The 12,319-nt window shown below is 44.2% G+C and overlaps 1 protein-coding gene across 1 annotated transcript; it reads right to left on the reverse strand.

Moving 5' to 3' along the window:
- Positions 1-4,814: 4,814 nt before the first annotated feature.
- On the reverse strand, positions 4,815-11,854 carry DMRTB1 (DMRT like family B with proline rich C-terminal 1). The gene is made up of 4 exons (XM_019291433.3): positions 11,418-11,854; positions 9,582-9,814; positions 8,878-9,022; positions 4,815-5,952 (listed from the first exon to the last, which is right to left on the reverse strand). The coding sequence occupies exons 1-4, from the start codon at positions 11,794-11,796 to the stop codon at positions 5,882-5,884; spliced, it is 828 nt and encodes a 275-aa protein (XP_019146978.2). The 5' UTR covers positions 11,797-11,854; the 3' UTR covers positions 4,815-5,881.
- Positions 11,855-12,319: the final 465 nt, after the last annotated feature.

The following is a 12,319-nucleotide window of genomic DNA, read 5'->3' on the forward strand; positions in this document are numbered from 1 at the left end:
GGTCCACGGAATCCAAAGCCACAAATAATTGTGTTGAATTACTTAAAACATAAAGGTATTCTAGGTTAGGTTTTAAATGTTTTCCTTTGCTGTTTTTATGCTACAGGTGTGGTGTTTTCTGTATTAAGACTTCTCAAATTGTAGTAATAGTCTGAAAGCAAGAAGTTTTTAAATGGGCGTCAAATGCAAAGCTGTATCAAGTATGGGTAATGTCTTTTGGGCTTGATTTATACTGTGAAAGTCCAATACCATAACTGCCTTCCAAAACTTGGTTTTAACTGTAGTTATCCCTCACTGCCATCCTGCCACCAGCACTGGCTTGGCCTGGGTGCACCCCTTCCCTGGAGCACTGTCAGAGGGCTGTTTGCTCTGCGCTAGGTAACAAACACCAGTGTAGCACGGAATAACCTTCTCCATGGAAATTTTCCCCTCAGAATCGCCAAGGCTGTAGAATCACAGAATATTCCGAGTTGGAAGGGGCCCACAAGGACCATGGAGTCCAGCTCTGAAGGCACTGGCCCATGCGGGGACAGACCCCACAGTCTCGGTGCTGGCAGCACCGCGCTCTACAGCAGCTGAGCTGACAGAAGGGCAGGTGCTTGCCCAGCTGCGAACCAGCAACTCCACCCCAGCACGAAGCCATCGCTGCGCTCTACCCGAACCTCTGCCCACACTGAGGAATTGGGCACCATGTGTGACTACCGCGGCAGCAAAACTCCACGGGACTCACGACTCAACCCCCGAGCCTATACCTGTTTGCCCAGTGGCGTGAATGAACAGTCCATTGCCGCAGAGCAGGGGCGGGAGCCCGACACCCACGGGTAGCAGGGGCAGGACCCGGGGAGGGGCCGTTCGCTCATGAGGTGAGAGCGCCATGGCTGAGGCCTCGCCAGCGCCCCCTAGCGGAGGGCCGGCCCTTTTCCCTCTCCGCCATGACTCGCTCCCCAAACTCCAAGGAAACGAATCGGTATTCTGATTTTCCATCTCCCTCCGCAGCGTTCCCTTGGAGTACGCCAGGTGATTTGCGTCTTAAGGTGAATATTGTTATTCCTCTTAATTTTTTTTTTGGAGGGTTGGCTCTCTGATTCATTTGTTGCACTGGCCATGCAAAAATACCGTGAGGTGTTTTGAGGGAAAACAAAGCGCAGCTGCCGGCTGGGACAGCAAGGAAGGTGACCCAGGTTGGTGTGGGCTCTGTACATCCCTGAAACTCCACACCCTGAGATCTCCAGCCCTGTGTGTGCCTTTGGAGACAGGCAGGAAAGATTTGTAATCCCAGGATTGAGGAACATTGGGAAGCGAACAGCCATTTCACAACATGAGGGGGTACGTGAGGAAGGGGATGTAACAAATCAGCCATCTGCAGGTACACGAGGTTTTTGAATTTCTGGAATTTAAGTGTATATTTACTGTTGGAAGAACATGAGAAACAGTCGATTTGCACCTTGATCAAAAGAATACAATTCTTAATGAAAAACAGACTTTTGTGAAAAAAATGGTAAGGTTCTCCCAGGGAACTATGTATGTGACTGTTATTTAAACCACATTTTCTGGAAAAAAAGGACAATTTTTTAAAAAGAAATGTTTCATATTTGCTGTAGCTTATGTGGCTTGGGCACTTTTGAATACTCTGTACCAGTAAGGTTATAAAACCCTGACAGTAATTAGTAAATGAAACCAGACATGCCTCCAGTGAAGGTGGTTGTGTAAAACAAAATAAACCTGTGTGAAATCACAACTAGATCTATAGGGGATGACCCTATGGAATCAGAAGCAAGGTCACCACTAATGTTGCCTGGCTGAGGACAATATCCAAAGAGCCAGCAAGAAGAAATGAGAAAAATGTTACCCATTGTAATTAAAAGTAATACCAAAATAAATCTGGTTTTTGTGGGGAATCTTTCAGAATTGTTGAAGCCAAGCTTACTTGTGTATAATAAGATGTACCTGTAAGGATATAGAAAAGTCAAATGCACAAGGTGGTTGTGTGGACATGTCACTGCCTGGGCATCTGGGGTGGATCTGGAGCTCTCCCTAGGCTGCAGTAAAACAGGCAGTCAGTCCTTCTCTGATTTCAGGCATAGTTTCCACAAAGTCTCTCTTTACGTTTGGATTTCTCCCTCACATTCTGGCAAGCTAAGCAGAGACATAACTCTGTGACTAATGCTAATGTTGCAGTAGTAAAATACTGGGCAAAAAAATGGGAAAAGCAGACCCACTTGCCTATAAGAATGATTTAATTAAAGTTTTCACTGTTCTAAAATAGTTATGTTTCACATCATAAGGAATTTTTCTGTCATGAAAACTATTTTCTTAAGGGGAAGGAGATTTTTCTTTGCAGCAAGCTGACTTTATTGGTAAGCAATTAAATATTTCTTTGGATTGCAGTTTAAAATTAACTACTCATTAATGTGGAAAAACCAGCTATAGTCTTGCTATGGATTCAGAGGTTTCCAAATGGGTGCATCTAATTCCAAGAAGAAAAAAACCTAGAAGGAGTATTATAATTACTGTCATATGAAAACCTGCTTCAGTCCAGATGTAGAAGCCGATAGCCTGAGAGTGTTAACATTGAGCAGTCTGCTGCAGGGAAGTGACAGATGAATCCTACATATGTTTGCAGAATGGACATATTATACTATCCTTGTAGAATCTCTTGGGTTTGTTTTCATTTTTTCAGAAGCTCCTACAAAAAAATATGCAGATCTTCAATAATCTGAGGGTTTTGAGTGTCACAGACACCTCTGTATAAAATCTGGATCCTAAACTTGCGTATCTAACCAATGCTGTCCACTCTCTACCCTCACAAGGAATTCCACTGAAAGTAAGGAAATTAGTGCTGGGAGTAAATGTTCAAGAACTGCCTCCTCATTCCAGGTTTTCTTCTTCAAGGAACAAGAGCTTGTGGCTCTGTGATGACCCAGGGACTTGCAGCAAGGACAGAGAATTGACAGAAGGGTCAGGTGTTAGGAGTCCCAATCTTCAGAAGTTCGGCTCAAGGGAGTAAATCCTCAGAAATCTGAAAATAGTGATGATGACAACTGCATATATGCAGATTTCCTACTGCAACCAGCAGCAGCTTGCATGCAGAAAGATTTCAGAAGCAAAAGGAATCCTTTCCTTCACAAATTTTATTATTTCAACCAAAGTCTGTGTGGCTTCAGCCTTAATAAAAAACAAAAAAATTCTGGAATGATTTAGGCTGGAACAACCTCTGAGTGACTTGTCTAATCCAAATCATTCCATTTCAATCCAAACTGATTTCATTATCCCTAAGTCATTTATTTAAATAAATGGAGTCAGAAGAGATCACAGAGTTTAATTATTGGAAACACTGGTTGGCACTAAGTTTGGAATTAAAATTACTCACTTTGAAGTATGACAACACCAGTTGTCAAGGAATTTTTTTTCCTTGGTTAAAGAGGACAAGCTGAGCACAAAGTGGAAGAATGAAACCTTGAATTACCCACTTAAGATAGTTCATGCTGTCAGCTGGAGAGTTACCCACTTTCAATTCTCTTAGCAAATCATTTACTTTTCTAGGCAGGGATAGGTGCAAGAACATGGGGACAAGTTTCCTGAAATGTACAAGTCTGAAATGACACCACACGGAGTTTGACTGATGATATGATTAAGCATATTAAACAGGATTGGCCTGTTTACCTACAGCTGTAGGAAAACCAGTTGACTCTTTGCCCCTGGTCACCTTCTTGTCCTTCAGTGTATAAAGCAGCAAGGTTTGGTAATGGTTTTACAGCTACTCAGCCACACCTGACATGTTCTAAAACGGAGTCTCCTCCCCAGACTGAAGAATCTTATTTAAGATTCCCCCAGTGATCAACTTCTCCATCCTTTTAGTTTAGTTGACTTTCTCTGGCTCTTCCTTAAACTCACTACATCCCTCTGGAGATGCACATTTATCTGCAGCAAAGCAGTGAGAGAGACCCTCCTGGAGTGCCAGACCATCCTTCAAACAGCCGAAGTAAAGGCTTTGGTTCACTTGATGATAGTTCAGAAAGATGAAGGAAAAGGAAAATAAGGAGTTTGGCTTGGCAATCTGGAAGCAGTCACCAGCCCAGTAGAACAGAGCAAACAGTGCTGTTTGTGCAGTATATCTACAGTGTGTTAGAGTCAGTGAAATAGGCTGGAATCCACCTTACTTTGAGATTTAAGGAGTAATACAACACTGAATGTGACTTTCCAAAAATACGTGGGAAGGAGCCGGTTCAAGTATTCATCCTGGACCTTAGTATTTTCTTAAATCATTATGTTATAAAAACCAAACCCTCCATCCACAGAGGAACTTGTGGGCACTTACAGTATTTCTATTTGTAGATTATTCTGTTTTGAAAACAAAGAGGTATCCAGACTTTTCCAAGCAGACAGCAGTTCTGGGACATTCCTGGAAGCAAAGATCCTATTGTGAATCTGATCTATAACAAGCTGTACATCAGATTCTTTGCTATAGAGAAACGTGTTTCTCTTTTTTTTCTCTTGGCAGTTCTAAATTTGCCACTTTCACTTTTGCCCCAAAACACAGTGCTGCAAAGCATTCCAGCAGATCATCTACTACTTTAAAGAAAAGATACATGTTCAGCCTAGCAGAACTTCTTTACTTCTTGCATTGAGCAGGGGATTATTAATACAAGTATCAGAAAAGAAGTCTGTTTATTTTACTGTGCTCACCTCTACAGAAGCAGACAGACTAGAAAAAAAATACTGAGGCCTATATCTCTCTCCAGACAAGTCTGTTACACAGAGCTGTTCAGGACAACATCTGACATTTGGCTAGAAAAATTACATGCAGACACACATCCAACCATAACAACAGTTTAATGATCTTTTTTAATTATACAAAAGTCCCACCCCAATTATTCAAACATTAACAACTGATCCACTTGATACAAAACCAATTCGTCCAGGCAAAACAGTAATGTCCCATTCATTTTTAATTAAAGATTATCACTGACAATCATAGTATGGATGGATTTGATTAATTATTATTCTAACTGGTGTTTTGTCCTGGGCAAATCTCTCCACACCTTGGCTACGCCACAGTGCACTTCCAGTACACACGTGTAAAGCTGTCTACAGGAGCCCTTTAGAAACAAACAGTACTGCTTAGTTTCAGCTGTCATGAGTTAAACAACATTGAAATCACACGTAAATCATCAAGGACATTCAAAATGTCAGATGTGAAGCCTGTGTGACAAGAGGTGATTCCAAGTAACTTTGTCCCCAACCTACACACTACACAGAAGGTGCCTTGAAGGACCCAGAAAACAATGTGAAGGCACCAGGCCGTTCCACGAGTTCCTGCCATGCCCTTCCAGACCAGCACCTACCCTTCCCTTGCCCTGCTGAATCACGTTCTTAGGCAGCCAAGTGCATCAGCAACCCAGGCTGTCTTCACATCCTCTCTCAATCAGTCATCAGGCTCCACATCACTTAACTCTTCTGTAACATTCAGAACCAGACTTCCTTTACAGCAAACTGATACAAACAACATCTTTCTGACTACTGTCATGAACATGAAAATGCTGCAGAATGCACCTGGCTCAGAGACCATGTTCTGGGAGCCAGGTAACCTCAGCAGAGGAACAAATCTGGAGTCATAATCATTTGTTGCTTCCACTGGAAAACCTTTTAGGAACATGGGCTTTGTAGTGCTTGGGAGGCAGAGCTGTGAGCCTGGTAGTTTGAACATTGATCATAAAGTAAGGCAGGGGACTAATCCCTTTCTAGCTGTTGTGACTGCTCAGTGATTAAGTGTTATTCTACCCTCATTAACTAACACTGAGAAATGAAAACAGTGCTGCCTGCTCTCAGCTCTTCTCCAGCCCATTTACTGTGTATAATATACAGATTGGTCTCTTCGTGTTTATTCTGGGGAAGAAGGAGGTGGGTCACGTTCATGAACCACCCCTGAATCCTCACTGTCAGCTTCAGTAGCTAAAATGAAGAATAGAAAAATGTCAGAGTTAAACTCAAACAAAGAACCCAAAACCCCAAACCCTGTTTCAGTTCTTGTTACACCTGGAATCAATCACATTTCCACATTTGAAGCTGCACTGGAATAGAAGTATGAGGCAGACACTTCTGCCCACTTACCCACAGTGAACCTGTGCCATGCCTTTTTAACACTCTGTGAATTCTCAAAGGCCTTGACAGACTGATTCATAGTCCCTTTTTCAAATTCAACTAGGGAATTTCATTTTATAAAGTATTTACTTGCCAATTTGCATGAAAAGCTCCCTCATCTCCTCACAGGCAAGTTGGGTTTTGGTTTTCTGTGGCTTGCTCTTTTAGAAAACCAACCATTTGCAATCAGTCTACCATCAGATGCTTTACTGGCTGTTTTACTGGACATACCCTGTGTTTGTCAAATCTCTGTAACATGACCAGTCAATACTGCATGAAATTGTGTAACAACATGGTCTATACTTCACACCACCCCTGCCCTCATATTAACTCAAATCCTTCAGGAAGCAGCTTCTAGCCTAGGAACGGCATTTTCAGGTAAGCCTTCAGGTTTTTTTATTTTTTATTTGTCTTCATCTGAGATTTCCTTTCAGGCAGAGATCACAGACATTTCTCCTCACCAGCTGTCACCCTGGTAGGGCTTTCTATATCCATTTTCCTGCAAGAGTTTTCCAGAAAGCCCATTTCACCTCAGTTCTGGAGGCTTCTGGAGAAAGGATGTTCCCAAGTTTAACTGCAGGTTGGAGCCAGTTCCATTTTGGAAAAAAAAGACATTATGCAATCCTAACACATCCTTATGCACTACACATTACAGCTTTTCTCTTTTTTCAAGCATCTTGAATTCCAGAAAGAATTATTCGTTTCACTCTTCCCTTTACATCTGCATCTTCTGCTGCCAGACTGTTTTGTATGACCTCATGCAGAATTATCCCCCCTCACTGGGTTACAATTGCAAATTCCTACATATCCTGGAGCACAAATGCTATGCAGTAGAATTAATTTCTACTTTCTCCATAGCACGAAGGAAACTGGATTGTTCTCTGAGCAACACAATCCATGATGCATTGTTTCCTATGGCACTGCGCCTGGGCTGTGATTTCCCTGGTGTGTGTTAAGGGCTGAGGTCATTAGATGGCACTTTGCTCCCTGGGGGAGGCTGCTCTCCTGGTGTTTCTTCTCTATCCAGTTGCCTGTTGTCATCAATTTTTGGCCAGTACAACTTCACTCTCAATGCAGGACTGGATTCCCTCTGTTTCCCTCACGCAATACTGTAACTTCACTCCATGTCCCCCATGTTTGTGTGCTACTCCCAGTTCCTTCCTGTTCCCTCAGAGTCCAGCAGAAAAGCTACAGCTCCCTTCATGTTCTCTGCCACTGCAGCATCCCCCAGATTTTTTTCCCCTCCAAGCCACAAAGCCCAGTAATCCTCACACATACTTCCTGATTTGCAGGCTAGCCCTTGTTTTCCTCTCTTCCCCTCGAACTCAGCCCATATTATTTCACCTCTAGTGCACCAGTATCTCCTACACACTGCCTTTATCAGTATCTTAAAATAACTACATTTCTACAATATCTATACACCCCCACACTGCCATATTCTCCATATTCCCATTGTCCACCACATCTCCTGCTTCCTTTTCTTTGGCCTTCCAGCCAGACAAGGAGCAGGGATGCCCCGAGTGTGTCCCCACTGCTGGGCTGACTGGCAGGCAGTTGCTTGTTGGCCCAGGGACACACACACCAGTCAAGGACTGAGTGCATGGTGACAGCCAGCCACACACCACGACACGGCTGCAAGCAAATGCTTTGGTGGGGGGCATCTGCTTCCCTTGCACACCAATATTGTGTAGGCATGTGATCACAACAGATATGTTTGGCTGAAAATAGCTAATGGGTTGAAGAGTTATGAGAGGACTGACATTAACAGAAAATGAGGTTGCACGAGCCTTATGTTGTTGAGGAATCAGACCAGAAAAACCCCAACTTATATTTTGTCCCACATAACCACCATCAACATCTTTTCAGTTCAAATGAGATAATTATACTTCTCTTATTTCTCCTCCCTCTTGATTTTTCAGTGGGTGATTATTGTAATTTGTTTCATAAACAACTTAATTTTTTTATTCTCGTTCAAGAAGAGAAGTTGTATTTATTTATCATCATTTTTAAAAATCTAAAATAAAAAATAAATTTAAAACTAAACTGGCTATTTGCACATCCAGTATTAGTGGTTAATTCTCTGAGCAGCTCTACCCTCTTGTGGTCACAGCTAAGCTGCAGCCAGATGAAAAACTTGTGAATATAGTCACAAATATGTCCACATGTAGGCACAGTACATAACACAGACCTAAAACAGAGGGGCACAAAGACTTAATCTATGCCTGAAATTTAAAATCCTGTGGGAATTAAGAGATTTTGAAGATTCAATCCTTCTTTTCCAGCAATTAAAATCTAGGATTTTCAGATGAGCAAGAAATTTTGTATTAATTATGTTGTGTTAGTCCACATTATTTTTTAACAATTTGTCTAAATTGAAATACAGCCAAATAATTTTTAAGATATGCCCTGCAAACTAGCTATGTAGAAATATATTTGCTTTTTGAGAACATCAACAGATCATTTTCTGGAATATCTCTGTGTCCTGGGGCCTTTGACATCTGCCTGAGATTGAGGTGCCTGTCAGTTGGAAAACCCAAACATGTCAGGCTGTCTTTCCCTAGGTCAGCCTTTCCCAGAGCTGTACAATCTGTCACAGGATTCAGGACTTCAGGCCTGGCTTCATCACAGAGGTCAAAACTAGCTAGGATCAGGGTCTCTTGGGTTTCCATCTCTGTGGTTAGATAGTGAAACCAGGTTAACAGTGAATCTCTCAGGGCTTATCTCATACTTCCTTACCATGTACTTCCTTGGTTGTTTCAGCCAGGATGTTCAGTGAAACTGGAGCTGGAATGTAATGAATCCCTGTCAGAAAACTTGGTGGGATGAACTGATGCAGAGGAGTGTAGTATCCTTGATGGAAATCTCCAGCTCCATCTGGAACCTGTGGAAACACGTGAAGCAGATCACCTTCCATCTAAAGACTCTCTCCAGGATGTATCTGCATGATCAGACCATTTCTGGGTTTTTGTCCATATGCTGCCATGTCAATGCACATACTGGCACGTGGGAAGTCTGTGCAGAGGGTAACATGCTGCAACTGAGGAGCAAGAACTTCTCAGACCATGTCACAGCAAAACTGACCTATTAAGTCCTTGTGACCTGTTCTGGGATCTCATTGGACTAGTTGGTTTAAACCAGGAGCAGCCATCCTCTTTCTCAGTAACCCCTAAAACATGCCAGGGAATTTCTGTACAAGCATAATAAATCTATTACTTATCATCTTGAGGCAGATCACTCTACCTTAACATCAACTGATGAATTGTACTGAAAGGAGGTCAGATAATTAACATCAACATTTGCTGATGTTTTCTTCAGTGTAATGTATCAAAATGCCATGAAGTAACTGATAAGCAGCGTGACTCTTCATGGTTACTTCAACAGAGAGAAGGCAGCTAAAATAAAGCAGTATTAGAAAGGGTAATTAAAAGCGTGCTACTCACCGATACAGTGGTTGCATTCCCTGGCACACAGTTGCCAGGAATGTGTCGGAATCCTCTCTGAAGGGATATCCCTGGAGGTGATGGTGCTTCCCCACTGCTTGACTCATTGATGGCAAATCCCAGGGAAAATGGGTGGTAAGGATATACCCCAGAACACCCAGGGTACACTTTCGGGATTTCTCTCTCAAGGTATTCTGGATTGACAGTGTATTCTGGAGGAAAAGCAGGGTGAGCTAGGAAACAATGAGAAAAGAACAAATAAAAATATCCATGTAATTTTATGCAGTTATGTAGAAGTAGCTGCAGGAGCAAATTCCACTCTCAGGAAAATCTGGTCCTTTGGTTTCATGTTTAGCTCCCCATGATTTTGTGATTTTTTTCAGGAACTAAGGAAAGGTACAGCAGACGACACTGTAGTGCAGTTATTCTGCATTCTTTTCTGCCTTGTGCACTGGAAAGTTTGTCCTTAGTAAAGCAGTGTCTGCAGAATCTTACTCTTTCAGTACATCAGCAGGAGCAAAACAACCTGCCTTAACTTTTGACTCTAGTGGCACTTAAAACAAAATTCCACAGAAACAGCAGAGTTCTAACTTTCGAGTTCTAATAATGGAGTCCTATCTGTCACTTTTTAAGTTAATTTACAGCACGCTCAGTTTTAGGGTCATACACAGGCAACTTCAGAAGCAAAAATCGATTCACTTTTTATCTTGCATCTTGAATCTTACATGGCCTCTCCGAAGTCTTAAGAAAAGACGTAGAGTGGCTATTTGAATGTAAATAGGGTCTTCTTCCTTGTCTGCCCGTCCTCCGATTGGTAGAGAAGGCAAAGAATTTCCTTTGAAAGTAAGTTTACTTCTGGAGTACTATAATTTGTGCCTAATCTTTTTTCTGAAGTTGGTCAGCAGGTTAAAAATGTTAAGGGAAGGACTGACAGACATCTGTGTAGCTACTGTCATCTATAAACAATTTTATTCCAAAACAAAGCTAAAAATGGGAAGTTATTGACAGTAATCTGTGGCGACTACAGATGTCCAAAACAAGTCCTTCCCCATGGCTTCTCAGGACAACATTTTGTATTGCAGGCTGCCAACTCTCCAGAGACTCAGATTCATGACTACTGCAATCAGGAAGGATTTCTGTAACATTATTATAGCAACAGAATGGAGTTACCATAATACATAGTAATAAACTAGACAAGTCACATGAAAGACTGTATTAAAGGAAGCAATTTAAGAGATGACAGACCATACAACTGCTCCACCTGCAAAGTCTATGCCCTTCTCTTAAATACCAAATGCACTTTTACATCAAGTCATTCCAGCCAAATTTCGGTTTTGCTACAGGTATGAATTAAGGCCAAAGGTCTTTTTTTTTACACTGCTACCATAAAATGCTTTAGACAGCTGCAGCAGTACTTCCCCATTTACCTGCCATCGCTGAGTTTTTTAGCATTTTTGTTATTGCAGTCTTGTGCCTGTGAGTTTATAAACAGTGCGACAGCACTCAGAGAAACATGTGGAGCAGACCCAGTTTGGTCGCACTCCCAGACTGATTTCCCTCTCAGTGAAAAGCCATTCGCTTAAGCTTCGAGCTCGCAAGCGGCGGCGAGGCCGAGCACGTTGTTCTCGCCCCGCGCTGCGGAGCTGCCCAGGGTCGTGATGATCCAACACGCCAGCCCGGTGCCCGCTGGGGAAAGAAAGCGGGACAGACAGAGGAGCGGCTCTCCGGGCAGCCGGAGCCTGAGGAATCAGCGAAGTGCACAAGTGGCAGCGTTTGATAGGGGAAAGAGGAGAACACAGGAAGATCTGGGAAGAGGCTTTACGGACAGGTCCTTACCGTCGTCCCTGAAGGGAGGCGGCGGCGGCCCCCAGCACGCTGTGCCCTTGCCGCCGCTGTCGGGCTGGGCGCCCTTCTTCCTCTCGTGGCTGCAGTGCTCGGGGGCACCGTCCTCCCGGCCTGCCGCCCCACGGCCTTCGCCCGACGGAACGGACTCTGCGCCTGCCCTGGCTGGCGGCTCGGTCTCCTGCTGTCTCAGGGCTTTCTGGGCTGCCATGATCTTCTGCCGCTCGGTGATGAGCGAGCACTTCTCGCACAGGCACAGCTTCCAGCGGCAGTGCCCGGCGTGGCCTTTGACGGGCACCACGAAGCCGTGGTTGCGGCAGCGGGAGCACTTGGGTGCTCGCAGTGCCTTCGCCGTGGCCTCGGCCGCCTCCATGGCACCGCAGCACCCGGGCGGATCCCCCGGCCACGCTCCCCCCTGTCCTCTGGGCTGTTATATGGGGCCCGGGAAAGCCCACGGCAGCGGGTGGGGAACGCCCTCGCCCCGCTGCCTCCCTGCCCTGCGCCAGGCATGGCTCCCCCGGGCACCCCCTGCGGCTCTTTGGTGCGGGCGGGAGCCGAACCCCAGCCACGGGGGGCTGAGCCTGCAGGAGCTGCGGGGGGGACGGGCGCCACGGGCGGGTCGTTGCCCAGTGCTGGTGCTCGTAGGGATCGGGGTTCGGATGGGCCCGGTGTGCACGGACAGGAATGCAGCGCTGTCTCTTACTGTAGTACCCTAAAATATAGCTTTCCCTTTTGGCACTTTAACATCTGCACCCACTTTCATACCCCTCATGCATTCGCTTTTAATATGCACAGAACTTCAGTCCCGTTTTGTTTCCAATTTGCAGCATGCTTCTCTTGATCAGGAGGAGTGACTGCCTCACCAGAAAAAGAACACTTTTTTTTTCATCATTCTG

The sequence above is a fragment of the Corvus cornix genome, chromosome 8 (assembly GCF_000738735.6).
Source record: "Corvus cornix cornix isolate S_Up_H32 chromosome 8, ASM73873v5, whole genome shotgun sequence".
Classification (NCBI taxonomy): domain Eukaryota; kingdom Metazoa; phylum Chordata; class Aves; order Passeriformes; family Corvidae; genus Corvus; species Corvus cornix.

What these genes read in the sequence shown, in the direction of transcription:
- DMRTB1 (XM_019291433.3), bottom strand. Translation starts at nt 11,796, where the DNA reads ATGGAGGCGGCCGAGGCCACGGCGAAGGCACTGCGAGCACCCAAGTGC. An exon ending in GCCTCCCTTCAGGGACGACG is followed by an intron (nt 9,815 to 11,417) that starts GTAAGGACCTGT and finishes ATTGTTTCCTAG; the next exon opens with CTCACCCTGCTTTTCCTCCA. An exon ending in AACAACCAAGGAAGTACATG is followed by an intron (nt 5,953 to 8,877) that starts GTAAGGAAGTAT and finishes TCTTCATTTTAG; the next exon opens with CTACTGAAGCTGACAGTGAG.